The sequence below is a fragment of the Plecotus auritus genome (assembly GCF_963455305.1).
Source record: "Plecotus auritus genome assembly, chromosome: 6".
Lineage (NCBI taxonomy): Eukaryota > Metazoa > Chordata > Mammalia > Chiroptera > Vespertilionidae > Plecotus > Plecotus auritus.
Window position 1 is genome coordinate 130770610 of NC_137773.1, and position 19550 is coordinate 130790159.

General features: G+C 37.5%; 1 protein-coding gene across 2 annotated transcripts in view; it reads left to right on the forward strand.

Annotated features, from left to right (window-relative positions):
- The window catches only part of CFAP20DC (CFAP20 domain containing), a 247873-nt gene that overhangs the window by 114491 nt on the left and 113832 nt on the right, over positions 1–19550 (forward strand). For both annotated transcript variants that reach the window (XM_080673477.1, XM_080673476.1), the window contains exon 7: positions 11207–11371. In XM_080673477.1, the coding sequence (XP_080529603.1) occupies positions 11207–11371 (165 nt within the window). The remainder of the gene's footprint in view (positions 1–11206; positions 11372–19550) is intronic.

Genomic DNA, 19550 nt, shown 5'->3' on the forward strand with positions numbered 1-19550 from the left:
CCTTCAACAGTCTAAGGAAAAATAATATTCAGCTTAGAATTCTGTACCCATTCAGTTTATCAATTAAATGAGTACAGAAAAAAGACATTTGCAGACATGCAAGGTCTCAAAAATTTATTTATTTATATGCCTTCTCAGAAAAGATCTGGAAGATACTCTCCAGAAAAATTAAGAAGTTAATCAAGAAGAGGGCATATATGGGACCCAAGAAACAGAGGATTTCATGCAGGAGAAAAGCAAAGGGAATTTCTATAGTTATGGTTAAAGGAATTCAAAGGATGACACACATGTGCAGTACATCTAGAGAATAGTTCGTCCAGATTTTAGCAGAAAAATTGAGATTTTAGAAGGAAAGTCTCCAGGAAAAGAATGTATCTGATAGAATATGATGTGTTTGAACATGGAAAATAAAATCAGTTGTGATTTTACAGTGCTAATGAGAGGTCTGGGAAGAATTATTGTTAAGAATGTAGAAACCCGATGACAAAGCGGTGATCAACTCTGAGGAAAACAAAACGCTGTACAGTGAAAGAAATGGAATCACTCTATCGTGTGGCTCAGATGTGCACAACTTTTTCTTTAATAGACTTTTTTTTAAAAAGTTCTAGATTCACAGCAAAATTGAGTGGGAAGTGCAGAGAGTTTCAATATGCTCCTTTTGCCCCTACATGCACAATCACCCAAACTATGACCGCCCATACCAGACTGGTGCCTTTGTTACAGTTGTTGAGCATACATTAACACATCGTTATCACCTGAAGCCCATAGTTTACGTTAGAACTTTAAGTGAGTGATTACATGCATGCACCCCTATCATATCATTCAGAATAGTTTCACTGTCCTTAGAGTCTTCTGTGTTCTTATTGTTCATTCCTCCCTCCCTTCCAGTTTCTGTCCAGCAACCATGGATCTTTTCACACTCTCCATAGTTCTGCCTTTTTCAGAATGTCACATATTTGGGACCATGCATCATGTAGCCTTCAGGATGACTTCTTTCACTTAGTAATATGCATTTAAGATCCCTGCATGGTTGTTGTTGTTGTTTTTGGGGTTTTTTTGGGTTTTTTTTGTTTTTTTGCTTTATAGCTTGTTTTATTTTAGCACTGAATAATATCCATCCCATTGTCTGGATACACCACAGTTTATTTATCCAGTCATTTACTGAAGGACATATTGGTTGCTTCCAAGTTTGGGCAATTAAGAATGAAGCTGCTATAAATATTCTTATGCAGATTTTTGTGTGGACATAAAATTTCAACTCATTTGGGTAATTACCAAATAACACAGTTGCCGGTTTGTATAGTAAGAGTATGTTTAGTTCCATAAGAAACTGCCAAAGTGTTTCGAAAGTGGCTGTGCCATTTTGCATTCCCACCAACATTGAATGAGAACTCCTGTTGCTCCATATCCTTGCCTGCATTTGGTATTGTCAGTGTTTTGGATTTTTTCATTCTAATAGGTATGCATTAGCACAGCTTTTTTATGTAATCTTAATAATGTAAAACACTAATAACATCCCAAAATTATGAAAAAATCATATTTGGAGGATGTGGCGAAGGAAGGAAGGTGGGGTGCTGATTTAACAATGCTAAATCTTTTTTGTCCAAAATAGGAAGTCAGAGATATTATCTAAAACTGTTAAATGCAGAAATGTTAGTATGAGGCTACTACTTATAAATATAGAAGTAAATGCCAGAAGATTTAGAAGAGATAGCCTGGGATGGGGTGGGAGCCAGGTGGAGGGGAGCAAAGGGCATGTGTTAATAACATGACATTATGAGTGGATCGGATGTGTCAAAAGAACAATGAGTTCAGTATGGTTCATGACAGGGTTGAGAGGTATGATGTAACATAATGTTGCATCACTAGGCTACAGACTTTGGGTGACAAAGATGAAGAGCAAAGTTCCTGCCCTCAGAGTTCACTGTGGAATTATAGACACTAAAAAAAGTTAACACTACAAAAGTTCATTCTGAGGACAATTAGATAAAAGAGGGCAAAAGATAACATAGTATGGGGTACAGTGTGTGTCCCTGGTCAAAGAGATTGGCAGCAGAAGTGATAACAGTGTTGATGATGATGATGATGATGATGATGATGGTGATGGTGATGGTGGTGGCAGCAGTGGCTGTTGTAAGCACTTAATATATTTGGACTTAATTAAATGCTCACAACAACCCTATGAGGTGGTTGTTACTATTACCCTCATTTTACAAATAGGGAAGCTGAAGTACAGAGAAGTCAAATAATGTGCCCAATGTCACACAGCTATAGAAGTAATAGAAGCAGGATTTGAGCATTGGCAGTAGAACTCGAGTTTATGCTCCTAATTACTACAGTGTACTGCCTCTCATGGGAGGGGAAAGGGAGGGGGAAACTAAAAAGGAAAGATACAAGAGATGTCATGAAATAAGAATGCCAGGATTTGGTGACCAGCTGTGTTTATGGTGTCTGTATTACAATTAATAATGGATATCTCTTTGTCTTTCTTACTGAAGGAAGGGTCCTTTTCTTCTGCAGAGACAGGTTAGTCATAGTGTTGAGACTTTTACAACAGGGTGTTTTTTTTACCTGTTTCTTACATTCCATTTTGGGATTTAATAAATAAATATTGTATTAAATGCTTATTTGAGCTCAGCACTGTGTTGTCCTTTGGCTTATTTAAACATCTACCATTTAAAAAAATATTTATTGTTGAAAGTATTACATATGTCCCATTTTTCCCCCCATAAACTTCTACCATTTTAAACTCACTCAAGCTAGAAAGTGCTGCCTAATCCTTTGTTGTTCTGTTTATACAGTGGATATAATAGAAAGTGAATTACTGAAACCTTAAAATAGCAATTAACTAATTTTTCACTTTCCCAGAAGAATGACTTATGCTGGACAACTAGTAAAGCAGCTGATTTAACTTAGTTTATTACTTTTATGGCTCCTGAGGAGGGCATGAAGTGGCATTTTTAGGTATTTCATGACTGAATTAATGACTAACTTGTATTGTTCTGCATTTAAAAAAAAACAGAATATGTGTAGATAGGTAAGAGAAAGAGGAGAGAAAAGAGAAGACAGGTAAGAGCAAGTGATTGTCCATTAAACATAGATGTATGCTATGCAGTGATGACTTTACAGGTCTCCTGACTTCCCAATTCAGTATTCTTTCTGAAGTATTAGTACTGGGAAGTGTGTGTTCTGAGTTTAGAGATGCAAAAAGAGAATAATTAAAGGTATGATTTCATTCTGAGAGACCCTTGAGGGAATGGGTTGGGTCTCCATATTTTTATCTCTCCCACATAAACTGACATCAATAACCTGTCATAAATGTTTGATGAATTAATGAAGTAGGGTTGGCTAATTGTTTGTTCATTCAATTATTCATTTACTGTCTGTATTCAATAAACTTTTATTGAGTGTCAAGCAATGTGAAGAAAATTATCTGTTCAAAGGTCACAGAAAAAACTAGAATCACTGATGTCTTGCATTAACAGACTCAATGAGCAGAGAAGAGCCTTAGAGGTCATCTAATCCAAATGTCTTAATTATACATGGGAGGAAAACCAGGCCCATTAGTTATGAGGCATCTTGTGTTGTTGAGGTCACAGAGGTGGAACTCGAGGCCAAGTCTCTGACTAACTCTTCCTTCCCCACAGTATACAGTTTACTTTTCTTAATAACTAGAATGGTTTAGTGTTTTTAATAATTAACATTGTTGAGTATTTCCTATCTCTCTCTTTATCTCCAGGTCAGGTGAGTGCACATCAGACCCAGTCTCATCAGTTTAAAGCTTCATTCCTACTCCTTCCTATTTGGGAACTGAATTCAAAATGTCCTTGCCTAACAAACTAATGTACGACAAGAAAGGGGATAAAATCTTAGCATTGCAGAGGTGCCCAGCAGCCAATAATAGATCCCACAAATATGGGTCATGAATATCTGTATATCCAGACACAATTATTCAATTAAAATATCAATTTTATAATTAAATATATAAAATATTTATGATAGAACTTCACATCTCAAAAACTCTAAGGATAACAGTTCTATTTATAACAGCATCCAAAATAACTAAATATCAAGGAATAAATTTAACCAAGGGGGTGAAAAACTTCACTGAAAACTATAAAACATTGCTAAAATAAATTAAAGATAATCCATATAAATGGAAAGACATTCTATGTTCATGGATTGCAAGACAATTTTGTGAGGATGTCAGTATTACATACAAGGATCTAAAGATTCAATACAATCTCCCTCAAAATTTCAGTGGCCTTTTTTGCAGAAATGGAAAAGCTGATCTTCAAATTCATAAGGAATTTCGAAGGGACTCAAATTGCCAAAAATAATCTTGAAAAAGAATAGCAAAGTTGGAGCATTCACACTTTCAAATTTCAAAATTTACCTCAAAGTTACAGTAATCAAAACTGTATAACACAATTAGGATAGACATATAGACCAATGGGATAGAATTGAGCCCAGAAATGAACCCATACATCTGATTTTGGTAAGAATGCCAAGAACATCCAATGGGGAGAAAACAGTCTCTTCCACAGTGGTTCTGAGACAGTTGAAACAACCACATGCAAAAGAATGAGGCTGGACCCCTACCTCATACCATATGTAAAAATTAACTCAAAATGGATCAGTGACCTAAACACAAGAGTGGGCAAAAGTAGGTCTACAGTTGTAATTCAAATAATACAATAGTAATCAAGAATAATACAGGAATAAACTCTGTGTTTCATGTACTCACAACTGTAAATCTACTTTTGCCTCCCCTACCCCTCTATAAGAACTAATAGGAAAAAATAGAGCTAAATCTTCAGTATCGTCAATTTGGCCAAGATTCCTAAATATGACTGACACCAAAAGCACCGCAACAAACATTTTTAAATAGATAAATTGGACTTTAAAAGTTAAACTTTAGTACATCAAAGGAGACTATCAAATTGAAAAGCCTACAAAGTGGGAGAAAAATATTTGCAAGATAGGATATATATTCTGGTTCTACATACAGGGAATGTATATCCTGATGTAATCTGGTATATGGAATATGTAACTGACTCTTATAATTCAACAAAAACACATACAACCCAATTAAAAAATGGTCAAAGGACTTGAATAAACATTTTTCCAAAGGAGATATACAAATGGATGACAAACACATGAAAAGATGCTTAACATCATTAGTCATTAAGGAAATGTAAATTAAAACCACAATGAGACACCTCTTTACACTCACTGGGATGATATAATGATTTTTAATGGAAAGTAAGTGTTGGCAAGGGTGTGGAGAAACTGGAACCCTTGCACATTGCTAATGGGAACACATAATGGTTCACTTGCTGTGAAAACAGTTGCTGTAACTCCTAAAAAACATAAGCATAGATTACTATATGACCCTGCAATTCCACTTCGCAGTATATACTAAAAAGAAGGGTAAACAGATACATGTACATGTATGTTAATAGCAGCATTATTCATAATAGCCAGAATGTGGAAACAGCCCAAATGTTTATTAAGCGATGATTGGGTAAACAAAATGTGGTATGTGGTATACATGCAGACACCAAATGTCCAAAGTAGATAAATCTGTAGAGATAGAATTCAGATTTGTGGTTGTCAGGGACTGAAGGCTGAAGGGCATGGCAGTAGCTTATTAAAGGGTGTGGGATTTTACTTTGGAATGATAGAAATATTTTGGAGGTATATAGAGGTGGTGGTTTCCCACCATTGTGAGTTTGCTAAATGCCACTGAATCATTCACTTTAAAATGCTTAATTTTATGTGAATGTGAATTTCTCCTCAATAAATTAGTTTTTTAAAAACTCGAAGGGATTCATTCAGCATAGCTAAGTTTTGGTTATAATCCAGGTTTATTTATCCCTATAAATATCAAGACCTTCCTAATATATAAAAACCCTGGGTTGTAATGACTGGTAACGACCGAGGCTCAACCAACCGGAAGTCAGTCCTGCAGGGGCGGTGCCCCAGCACTGACTGCTGAGGAGGCTGCGAATCAGGGCCAGAGAGAGGCCTGAAGAGAGAAGCAGGGACTGATCTGTTGCCTCTGTGGCAGCTTTTGATCAGCACTTGCCTCTCTCTTTCTCTCCCAGTCTGGCCAGCAGCCGTGCCTTCATTTTTCTCCAGGCCTCCACCGGGGCTGCTGATCAGCCCCACCTTACTGATCAGGCCCCGTTGATAGGCCCAGAGATGCTGACTGGCATAGAAACCGACCAATCAGAATCAAATCTGGGTGAAGTGTGAGGAACCAATGGCTGCCTAGGAGGCGGAGCTTTTGACACTGACTGGCATCGAAACTGACCAATCAGAACCAAATCTGGGTGAGGTGTGAGGAGCCAATGACTGCCTTGGAGGTGGAGCTTTTGACACTGACTGGCATAGAAACCAACCAATCAGAACCAAATTGGCTGGCAGAGGAGGGCAGTCAGGCCAGCAGGGGAGGGCAGTTGGGGGCAACTAGGCCAGCAAGGGGAGGGCAGTTGTGGGCAATCTCAGGCCGGCAGGGAGGAGCCGGTGGGGGTGAGATCAGGCCGGCAGGGGAGGGCAGTTGGGGGCAACCAGGCCAGCAAGGGGAGGGCAGTTAGGGATGAGATCAGGCCAGCAGGGGAGGGCAGTTGGGGGCGAGATCAGGCAGGCAGAGACAGTTGGGGGCAAGATCAGGCCAGCAGGGGAGGGTAGTTAGGGGCAATCAGGCAGGCAGGCAGAGGCAGTTAGGGGCGATCAGGCAGGCAGGCAGATGAGTGGTTAGGAGCCAGCGGTCCCAAATTGCGAGGGGATGTCCAATTGGAGAGGGTGCAGACTGGGCTGAGGGAACCCTCCCCCCTTCGTGCACGAATTTCATGCACCAGGTCACTAGTTTATTATAAAAAGCACATACTTGTGGTGATTTTTGTCAACATTGTAATGAAAAATTTTACGTAAGTATTTGTCTGTTATCCTATATAATAAAGAGTAATATGCTAATTAGACCAAACAGCAGAACGACCATCCGGACAACCTTCCAGACAAAGCTGAGGCTGTGAGGGCCTGCCGAGACTACGAGGGGCTGTGAGGTCTGAGCTCCTTGCACGAATTTCGTGCATCAGGCCTCTAGTTAATAATAAACACTTATGTGACACTTTTTATGTAACAGGGACTATTCTTAGCCCCTTACATACATTAACACATTTAATCGTCACAATAACCATATAAGGTGAGTATTTTTATATCCATGTTTTAGAGATAAGGAGAGTAGGACACAACAAGATAAACTGCTCTGCCAAAGCCACACAACTAATAAGTGGTGGAGTTAGAATGGACTGTTACCCCTTGCTCCTGTTACTGTTAACCCCTATAGTATACTGCATAATAATACCTTTCTCAGTATACAGTAAACTTCATAAAGGCTGGGATTTGAGTCCATGCCAGGCCTAGAGAAAAATCTAACAGTTATATGGCAAGTGAATGAATGAACAAACAAAAAGTAAACTGACTTTGTATCAATATTTTCATAGACTAAGTGTTTATAACCCCTAAAATTTATATGTTGACACTTTTAATCCCCAAAGTGACAGTATTTGGAGGAGGGCCTTTTGTCAGTGATTAGCTCATGAGGGTGGAGCCCTCATGAATAGGATTAGTACCCTTATAAATGAGGCCCCAGAGAGCTCCCTCACCCCATCTGCCATGTGAAGGTATAATTTCTGTTGCTTATAAGCCACTCAGCCTACCATATTCTGATATAACAGGCCCAACAAACTAACACAAATGTTTTGGCAGTTAGAGACTTTTGTGTTTTCTGCTTGTCTCTCCCTGGTGTTTTAGAGAGGTGAGATTTTATATAAATAAGGCACTGTGCTAGCCCCTGCAGGTTATCCCCATATTAATAAGATTAGTATAATTGAGTATGGGACCAGTGAACTACTATAAAATTAGTCCTTACTTAAACTATATGAATTAGGAGAAGCCATGACCAAAACAGATTTATAAATCTCCCTATTTTACAAGGGAGATGATTTTTAATGTATAAAGTACTTTATATATGTATTATAATTGATGACTTAATTTTTAAAGCTAGTTAACATACTGGTCAAAGTTATTAAACACCTACAGAATGGTTCATTTTCTGGTGACTTTATGGCAAACAGGGTTACAAGGTCACTCAAACATCCTAATGATACGTTGACTTATACAGGAAGCAAAGACATAAAAAATAAATAAAAATAAAGACACCATCTGGTTGTGTTTGGATACTGCATGAGCAAATCTGGCAGCTTTCTCATAGCCTTCCCTTTCATGTACCATTTTGTCATTCTGAGCTGACCATTCCAGCCAACATTATGTTCTTTCAGATTTGTTAAAATCTAAAGTATTTTAACAAAAGCAGTTTAAACTCAACTATATCATTTTCAGACATTAATCAAGCAGTCTGGAAACAAAATCTATTCCAGAAGATAGAACTTGTCTGGAGGAACAATGCAGGCAGGCCCTGGCCCCATAGTATCTGATTGCCGGCCTGATTTGTTATTTGCTATGTAGGGAGAAAGTTGTTATAGCCAAATAAAATGTGTATGGAGTACTGATTCTCAGGATGTAGCTGGACAAAGAACAACCAAAGAGGGCTTGGCAGCTGTGTTTCATCTGGGTCAGCTGTTATTAAGGGCTTTTGTCCATGACCACTTATTGAGCATCCTCTTTGAACCAGATGCAGCACTAAATATACAGTGGGATTATCCCTCCATTCTCTTCTATGCTGGCAGCACTTTGACAGAATTGTCTTTCTTTCAGTTCCTAGAATGCATTACAGTCCTTTTGCCTTCAGTCTTCAAAGGCTCTGTTCCCTTTATCTGAATGACCCACTCCCACCCCATTTCACCAGGCCATTTTCTATTTATCCTTTGACTCAGGTTAAATGTCTCTTTATCAGAGATTTTCAGTGACACCCTATACTGGTAGATTTGCCATTACCTCTTTCATAATACCTTGAACTTTTCCTTCAGAGCACTTAACAGAACTATAATTAAATAGTTATTTACCTATAATTAGTTTCCTATTCTCTGCTAGGTGTAAACTTCAAGAAGGCCAGGACAGAATCACTCTGAGTCACCACTAGATTCCCAGCCACTACATGAGTGTTTGACACAGAACAGAGGCTCAATAAGTGTTTGTTGAATGAGTAAATGAATGGATGCAGACAGACCATGCCCTCTATTTATTCACAGTATAGCACTGTTTCATTTCTATTGCATTATCTATGCTCTTTCTCAGAATTCTTATTTTTAAATTAAACTATAAATGCTAAAATAAATAAATAAATAAAATGACCTAGGAATTGAACATGGTGGGGGTGGTTAGTGGTGAGGTGGGTGGTGGGGAGATGAGTTAACCTCCACTTAGGTTTATCAGAACATCCAACCACCAGGGCATAGTGTGGTTTCACAAAAATGAAACTAAAGCCCTTTCATGTACTGTCTACAAAGTCTCAAAGAAAGTTTGAGAGTTAGTAGTTGCTAAATTAAATGGTCTTAATGATTAGTCTTTATATTAAATTAATAAACCAATAGTTTATCTCTTTTTTTATTGAAGGTTTTATACTGCCAAGAGTTTTTCTCAAATAATAATCCAATAAGTAGTGAAACAGTTCTGGGTACAAAGAGAGAGTAGATATATAGAAAGAGAAGGTGACACAGAGGGGATTTGAGCCTTTTAATGTGAAATCTGATTTGCATGTCAACCACGTTCCTGTAAGATTCAGATTGCCTGTATTAACGTGGTTAGTGTTTATACTTACATAGGATGGTTTTTGAGGGATGATTGGTTGAATTTTTCTTACTACTCACATTTACATATTTACAAACAAATTTTTGCACTATATTCTAAGATTTATATAAAGAAGAAAATAAAAACTATACTTAAGCTAACCTTCAAAACTTACTTTATATTTTGGGATATTTCTTTGACTTTTTGCCATTTATACACTTTACTGATTTTCTACAGTTGAGACAGAGTTTTATATATATAATTTTCATTTCACTTTTTTTTAATCTTCACCTGAGGATATATTTTTATTGATTTGAGAGAAGAGGGGAAAGGAGAGAGAGAGAATCAAACCTGCAACCTTTTAGTGTACAGGATAACACTCCAATCAACTGAGTCATCCAGCCAGGGCCTTAACTTTTTATCTTGAGTCTTGCCCATATCATTAAGCCATCTTCATAAATACAATTTCTTGTGACTGTACTGGAAATCCAAGCTGTTTATTTTTCAGATATTATAAACATATATTGACATAGACCTTTGTCTGAGTCTTTTATTTTTTTTTTACTTTAGGATAGATTCATAAAGTGAAATTACTGAGTAAAATGGCATGTACATTTTAAAGGCTTTTGATACATGTAGTAAAATTGCTTTTTTGAATGTTAAGGCCAATTTAATTCCTATTTGCTGCATATGACAAGGCTTAATACCTTTGCTATATAAAAGGTCATACAAATAAATGAGAAAAATGTTCTAATAGTAAAATAGATTAAGAATATAATCAGAAAATTTACTAAAACTAAAATTTCATATAAATATATATGAACAATATCAAATTTCATTAGGAATACAAATTATAATAAAAATACTATATTAATTATAATAACTTTTCCTTTGAAAATATTCAAAGATAAGATGTTAACATTAGGGGAAGCTGAGTAAAGGACATAAAGGAACTCTGTACTATTTTGATAACTTTTCTATAGATCTAAAATTATTTCAAAATAAAAAGTAAAAAATTTAATTTGTTCATAAATAGCTGTAGTGCTTATTCAGTAACATCATTGTACTTACTGATCTCGTATAAATGAGCCAGTGAAGTCCCAGAAACCTCCAATGAAGTATACCTAAGTAGCTCTTCTCTCAAGGTACATTCTAGTATTAAAAACAAATGTAAGCTATTTCCAGTGAATGCTCTTACTTATTGCACAAGTCTCTGAACCTACTCCATATGTTATATACTCTCTCATTTAATCCTTGTACAGTCCTAGAAAATAAGCAGTAAAATTATCAGGCTCATTTTACAGATGAGAAAGCCAAGGATATAAAGTTGAGCAATGCATCCAAAATCATATTCTAAAATGATTTACTTTAATTGGTTTCATTTATAAGATCTGTCCATTTGGCAGAAATGGCTTACATTTGGGGATTGAATGTTTGTCTTTATTTCCAGCTGGATATGGTGTACCTTTTCCAACAGATGAGCCTACAGACATTATTCCACGGAGCTGCCAACTAACGACAGATGTTCCACAAGTCACACAGCTGCTAAACATGACCAAACTCCGCCAAACTATAATAAAACTCGGAGGTCATCCTCTAAGCTCAGCAGAATCAGGTATGCACTTAGGCACCTAAATTACAAGCATAATTATTTGTAAGACCAAAAGAAAAGGGGAAAAACAACCTTGCAATTAATCTTTATAGCTTGAAGTTAAATACTACACTTCAGCATTGATTCATGTCAGTGAAATATTATTTTAAATTTCTTTTTAGCAACTAAAATTTTCCTGGATTTTTTTGCATAATAAATCAAAACATCCTCAATTATTCCTCTCCTTTTCCTACATGCTGCTATTTATACCTCCTAAACATCTCTTAAATCTGTCTATTCTGTCTTGTTTTTCATTCATTGTTCTGGTCCCCAGTGTCATTCATCTTAGCCTCCCAGTTAATCTTCACATTGCTGTAAGAACTCTCTTTCTGATAATAGAAATATGATCCTGTCACTCTAATTAAAAACTTTTTAAATTAAATACCTTTCCGACTATCTTAGAAAGCAATGTGAAAAGACCCTTAGGAACGCACACAAAGCCAGCCTCCCTTATCCCAAACCTACAGCACAGTTTTCTTTCCAGACACCTTTCTCTCACTCCCTATGTGTGATCTCCTGATCACTCTGTGGGCTTTCACATGTTCATATTTGGGGATTGCTGTTTCATTGACCTAAAATGGCTTCAAAGCTTGCCTTTCTGCTTGGAAAAACTCCCCATTTATCTTTCTAGACCAGTGGCTCCCAACCTTTTTTTGGCCATGCCCCACCTAAGCATCTCTAAAATCCTGATGCCCCCCCATGACATATAATTCTTATTATTCAAAAAGTGAACTCCTATTCACATGGAGGAAGCCTACAAGGCCATTTAATTTGGTCTAAACAAGCTTCCAAAGAACATGGCATCCATGAAAGAGAAAAATAAAAGAACGAAAGGACAGTTGAAATACTGAGGAAGAAATCACTAAGAAATTGTTAAAAAATAATAATATGAAACGATATGAAAAAATAGCAAATAACGTTTCAAAACATATAACAAAGAACTGAAATGCATAAATATGTCACAATATATATTTGTATACTATATATGAGGCCCCTAGAACCATAAGAAATGTAAAATATTCACTGTTAATAACTCATTCTCAAATTGACCCCTTAAAAATCAAATTGCCCCTCTGTGGGGTATGTGCCCCACATTGGGAACCACTGTTCTAGACCCAACTCAAAGGCCACCTCTTCTATGCAGCCTTTCCTAACTCTAACAAGCATTGTTCTCTTTCCATGACTTTCCCCCTTTTCTTTTTCTTACTTTCTTTTTTTGCAGTACTTCTTCATATGTCTGTATTCCCCAATAAAGTATGACTTCCTCATTCTATTTCCCTAGCTTCTAACAGTGCTTGCCGATTACCCTGGGCCAGGCGCTGCAGACTCAAATTACAAAAGAGGCCAGTCAGAAAACATAAATAAATAGTGACCTGGATGCCTGGATATTTGACACATAGAAACATTTTCTCCTTCCAAAGTGAGCCTTATTGGGAGTGGAGGGGAATTAGGGAAGAGGGTTGAGATAGTGCATCAAAGACGTGGTTCTCTACTATTAAAGCAGTAACATTAACTACTATGCAAATGATATAGTTGGTGGGGAATAACACTCAGCCCCTTTGAGGGAGCTGTAAGGAGTGGTGAGGGTTGCAGCAAACTAGAAGCTCATTGTTGCTAGAGAAGGGGAAACTGCAGGTCAGTCCTGGCCAAGTGCTGCCTTGCTGGAATGCAGGCCCAGTCTCACAGTTCGTCCTTTTTTTCCCCAAGAATGCTATCCTGATGTTTATGAGAAATCTCCAAATTTTAAAATATTATCAACAGTCTAAATTTTTTTGTAAGCCTAACAAAACATGCCAGTGCATGCCAGTTCTCTGCCCCTGCAGTAGTCACCATAGCTATTGACCAAATGAATGAATAGTCCTCTACAAATCAAGAAGCCTAATATTTTTTAGATGAGTTGTTCTCAACCTCCTGTATTTTAGAATCACCTGAGATATTTTAAAAATAACTGATACAAAAAATTTTTTATTATAATATCTATGCTTCATTCCAAGAGATTCTGATTTAATTGGCCTAGGATGAATTTTTTAAGTTCCCCCAGCAATTCTAATGTGCAGGGTTGAGAACCACTGGGTCACTTATCCCCACAAAGGTCGTATGGTTTAGATGACACTCATAAACACTGGAGTGATTCAGAGGGGGTGAAATAGTCCTAATAGGGCACTTGCAGAGGAAGTAGATTTTGCAAGTATTCAGTAAGTTATTGTATAGGTGTTTATAATGAATAAATAAATATAAGATTTATGGATGTGAGAGATGGTACAGCACACTTCATGGAGGAGTTTCCTGAGGGATTGCTAGGAGGAATAGCCTGAGTGGGCAGAACGGCTGTGTTGGGAACAAGAAGAGTGTGCCTCGTGTTCCTAAAGTAGAGAAATGATAACTTATTTTTAGGAAGTTGAAGTTGATGTCAGGATTCAATATGAATTTATAAGTCAAGTGAGACCAGAGATTAAGGATTACAACTAAAATGTCTTTGCAGCAAGTGTCTGTGAAAGTGGGACATAATAACCCTGAGAGGAACTGCAGGGAAAAACTGGCAGGACTTTGTGATTCTCAGATAACAGGTGGGGAAGGGAGAGTGGTCAAAGTTTGAGACGTCAACAATAGGAAAAGGAGATACCCTGGATGACATCAATGAGCTGCAAAACTGGACTCAGTTTTACTCTGTATTTATCCTGTTATTTAGTCTGGTGAATTTCTAATATATCATCAGCACTACATGTCATAAATGATATATTCCTAAAGAATTGGGATTGATGTTATAACTTTTTCAGTGTAAACCCTGGCAGAAGACCATGTGTAAATAGGCACTACATTGTTAACCCTTTACTATTACTGACGTACAGAACAGTAAAGAGAATATATAATGAACCCCCATATCTCCATCATCTGCTTCCACAATTACCAACTTTGGGCAGAATTTTTTATAACAATGAAGGCATAAGTAGTGAGAATTTGTACATTTATTATATGCACTATCTTTAGATGGGTTGGGGGGAGAAAGATATATACAATCCATTTTCATTACATGACATTTAGAAAAGATATAAAAGGAAGAAAAAGATCCCACTACCCAGACAGCCACTTTAAACACATTGGGTTAAAATTCAATCTTAATGGAAGATTTGCCACAGAATTAAATGAGTAAGAGTATTTTCTATAAGCAAACACACTATGTGTATCTAATAGGCTGTGATAGTTTTCAGTAATAGAAATGATTAAGCTGTAAAGCCTATCAGATAATTCTATGCAACTCTAAATGCTATTTGTCTTCTCTGTATCTCAATGTTTTAAGAATTAATTATGTCTTTAAAAGAGAATGTAAGTCTATAACCAAATATTTTAAGTGTCTTTTTTATTTAAAGTTCAAGGATACATGATGCCTGAGATTAAAAAGGAATTTGAATAAATATTAATTGCATCATTAAATCAAAATTAAACAGAAACTTTTTCATAGGCCATATTTGATCACAACTTGTAGAAGAAGATGTTAGTTCATATTTTGAAAATTTCATAAATGGCCTCTCAATGCATAATTTGAGTCATATATACAAAAAATTAATAATCAACTAATAGCATATTTCTTCTGCCCTGTGAATCCCAATTATACTTAATATTCATTTATAATCATAGAGATGGTTATTATTTCTCTTAAATAAATCTCATTGCACATGTATGGCAGCTAAGATTACATGAACATATATTGAACTTTGTAGCTTTCTTTCTACAAATAATATTTTTTAATGGTTATAAAGATGCTTAAGGAACTTAGTGCAAATTATAATAGCATAAAAAGGGAAATAGAGGCCATGAACCTATAAATAATTTTCAATTGCTAATTTTGACATGTGTGGGCTTTGAAATTAGATGACTATAATAATAATTTTGTTCTCTGTGTAAGATACTTTATCTGAAAGATGTAGCTTATGAATAGTGCCTAAGGACAGACTTTTTTTTTTTTTTTTTTTTTTTTTTTTTGTATAAATTATTTTATTTATTATTGTAATTAGATCTTCACAATCAAATTGTCTTTTCACCCATCTCTGTTTTGTTAATGTGAAAACAAATTGTAGTTTTAAGCAAGAGTTGGTTGCCTAGGGAACAATAATTGTATATTCAGTTTAACAGAAATAAAAGAATATTTGTCTTAAAATGCAAGATTGATTGTTACATAGCCTTTCGCCATGCCATTACATTATAAAAAATTTCAATTTCAAAAGTGAAAATCACTTGTGCTGTTTGAGGTTTAAGGGTTGGAATGTTTAAGTGCAACATCAGCTCCTTAAAAAAGCAAAGTGATCTATATAATGTCTCCCCTGCAAGAGGGGATTTAGATTTACAATTAACATGAAAATCATGTATCAGACTTGTGCGGGAGATTCTTCAGCATACCTTATCCAGCTTTTATTCACAGTCCTAGTGTACATCTTTGAAGAGACCTGGTAAGTATTTTCTCCTTGGCGGCCTCACTTTCCCACATCATGGAAGTACAGGTTCGCACATATACATAACATGGTGATAGAAAATAAGATATAGTAAATTAGGTTTCTAAATTTCGGTTCTAAGTCTCCTTGTCGATACCAGTAGATAAGTATGCAGGCAGTAATACTACTCAAAGAGATGCAGACTGCAAAAAATATATTCAATGGTTTTGGAGGTGGTTGAGGGAAAACAAAAGCACTGATCAGCGTTACTAGAATCAATAAGGATGTTAAGATGCCAACAACTAAATTGATGATTCGATCCATAGCTTGGGTGGGTCCAGAGACCCTTGACCGCTTCCTGGAAGGAAAGTCAACAAGAAACTCTCACTTCTCGCCTCGGCAGCGAACCGTTAATGGCCCTGGATCAACAGCAATCAGAAGCACCTCCGGGGAGGGTGGGGGGCCCTGGTACGGAAGCCTGGGGCGCACATCCGAAGCCTCTCGAAGGTCAGCTCCCCGGCGGGTGTGCCGACAGACTTTTTAATCACATAAAAGCCAGGAGATATTTCTTTATATGAACTAGGTATTTTTGTGTCTTTCTAAAAAAATGGACTCCCCCTGCTGACATTTGAATTGCATGAGAACTGACTGTGTTTTTGTAATTGACTGTGCAGTACTCGTGTAAATTATATTTTATTATAAATGCACATATTGAGAGATCCCTTATAAAGCTGCTGCAGGAAGAAGCAGGGGTTTCCTATGGATGCTTTCCAGCATGTTTACCCAAGCAAAAAAGGAAACATTGAGCCCAGCCTGGCCACTGTGGCTCAGTGGTTGAGCATCAACCTCAGAACCAGGAGTTCACAGTTTGATTCTTGGTCAGGGCTCTACCCTCAGTAGGGGGTGTGCAGGAAGCAGCCAATCAATGATTCTCATTATTGATGTTTCTCTCTCTCTCTCTCTCTCTCTCTCTCTCTCTCTCTCTCTTTCTCTTCCTCTCCCCCCTTCCTCTCTGAAATCAATACAAATATTTTTTATTACTTTTTAATAAATGTTTATTGTTCAGATTATTACAGTTGTTCCTCTTTTTTCCTCCCGTAGCTCCCCTCCACCCGGTTCCCACCCTACTCTCTGCCCTTACCCCCTCCCCCATCCTCATCCATAAGTGTACAATTTTTGTTCAGTCTCTTCCCCTACCCCCCACACCCCTTTCCCCCCGAGAATTGTCAGTCCACTCCCTTTCTATGCCCCTGATTCTATTATATTCACCAGTTTATTCTGTTCATCAGATTTTTTATTCACTTGATTTTTAGATTCACTTGTTGATAGATATGTATTTGTTGTACATAATTTTTATCTTTACCTTTTTCTTCTTCTTCCTCTTCTTAAAGAATACCTTTCACCATTTCATATAATATTGGTTTGGCGGTGATGAACTCCTTTAGCTTTTTCTTATCTGTGAATGACCTTCAATTCTGAATGATAGCTTTGCTGGGTAGAGTAATCTTGGTTGTAGGTTCTTGCTATTCATCACTTTGAATATTTCTTGCCACTCCCGTCTGGCCTACATAGTTTCTATTGAAAAATCAGCTGACAGTTGTATGGGTGCTCCCTTGTAGGTAACTAACTGTTTTTCTCTTGCTGCTTTTAATATTCTCTCTTTGTCTTTTGCTCTTGGCATTTTAATTATGATGTGTCTTGGTGTGGTCCTCTTTGGATTCCTTCTGTTTGGGGTTCTCTGCGCTTCCTGGACTTGTAAGTCTATTTCTTTCACCAGGAAGAGGAAGTTTTCTGTCATTATTTCTTCAAATAGGTTTTCAGTATCTTGATCTCTCTCTTCTTCTGGCACCCCCATAATTCTGATGTTGGTACGCTTGAAGTTGTCCCAGAGGCTCCTTACACTATCTTCATATTTTTGGATTCTTTTTTCTTTTTGCTTTTCCGGTTGGGTGTTTTTTTGCTTCTTTGTATTTCAAATCTTTGACTTCATTCTTGCGATCCTCTAGTGTGCTGTTGGGTCTCTGTATATTATTTTTTATTTCAGTCAGTGTATGCTTAATTTCTAGTTGGTCCTTTTTAATATCATCGAGGGTATTGCTAAATTTATTGGACTCTTCTAGAAAATTATTGAAAAATCTTATAACCGTGGTTTTGAACTCTATCCAGTAGTTTGCTTTCCTCCATTTCTTTCATTTGTGACCTGTATCTTTGTCTCCACATTTTGGCTGTTTCCCTGAGTTGATAGAGTGGCTTTGTGTGCTAGGTGTCCTATAGGGCCCAGTGGCTCAACCTCCCCAGTTAGCTGAAATGGACATTCTTGGTGCACCCCTCTGTGGGCTGTGTGCACAGTCTTGTTGTAGTTAAGCCTTGATTGTTGTTGGTATCACTGGGAGGAATTGACCTCCAGGCCAATTGGCTGTGAGGATCAGCTGTGTCTACACTGGGAGAACTTCCGTGCTGGAGACACCCTTATGAGACAAGTCTTGCAAAAGCCTCTGTGCTCAGCTTGGATGGGGCGGTGTCTCAGGGCAGAGCAGACAGCAATGGTTTCCCATCAGCCCTGCCCTAAGAGGCCCCTGGGTCTCAGTGTCCCACGGTAATCGCTGCAAGCACCTCTGAAAGAAAGCCGCCCTCGAGTTTCGCCCACTGCCAGACAGTCCAGTTTCTCCCCGAATGAGTCTGGGTCTCCAGAGTCTTGCCCAGAACTGGAGTTCACAGCTGTCAGGAGCTTTTGTCTCCCTCTCGGTTGAAAAAGCCAGCTGCGTACTTAGTTGCCAGCCCTCTCCGCGTGCACACGTGCCTCGGTACCTCTGCCTTCCGCAGTTCCTCTGAGTCTCAATGTGCTTTTCTCTTTCCTGACAGTCCAGTTTCTCCCCGTACGAGTCTGGTCCCCAGAGTCTCACCCGGAATTGGAGTTCAGAGCTGTCGGGAGCTTTTGTCTCCCTCCCACTTGAGAAAGCCAGCTGTGTACTCAGTTGCCTGCCCTCTCCATCGCATGCCTCGGTACCTCTGCCTTCTGCAGCTCCTCTGAGTCTCAGTGTGCTTTTCTCTTTCCTTCTAGTTGTAGAATTTCCACTCAGCCAGCCTTCCTGTGGTTCCGGATGCTGTCTGTTTTGTCTTTTAGTTGTAGTTTTGAAATTGTTGTGCGAGGCAGCAGTTTAGGTGTTTACCTATGCCGCCATCTTGGTTTCTCCACAAATATTTTTTTAAAAGAAACATTGAAAGTTCTGTTTTAGAGTACTTTTTATTCAATATCTTATAACTTGATCAAAAGTATTTAACAAAATTAATAAAATAATTGTATTTCCATAAAGCCAGTGTTACCACACATTTGTACTGTTCACTTGTTCACTTTGTCAATTCCATTCCTGGTACACATTAACTAATGAGTATTAGTCTGAGGATGACTGTGAGACCTGATTATCTTATTTTCATTAATGGGACCCCAGTTTCATTGAACCAGAGATTCAGGTCTGATTATTGAAGTTGATCATTCAGCTACTAATGACAAGATGTGATAGTACACTAAGCACAAATCAAAACTAATAATTTACTTAAAAATTAGGTGGCAGTTCTCTCAAGCTCCCTTCTTTCCACAGCAGCAGTCTCATTGGACTTTTGCTCCTTTTCAATAAGAAGCATCCCTATCTCCTAGCACAACTGCAAACAGGTGAATTAATGCATCTAGCAAAACCAGGAAATAATCATCTAACTGT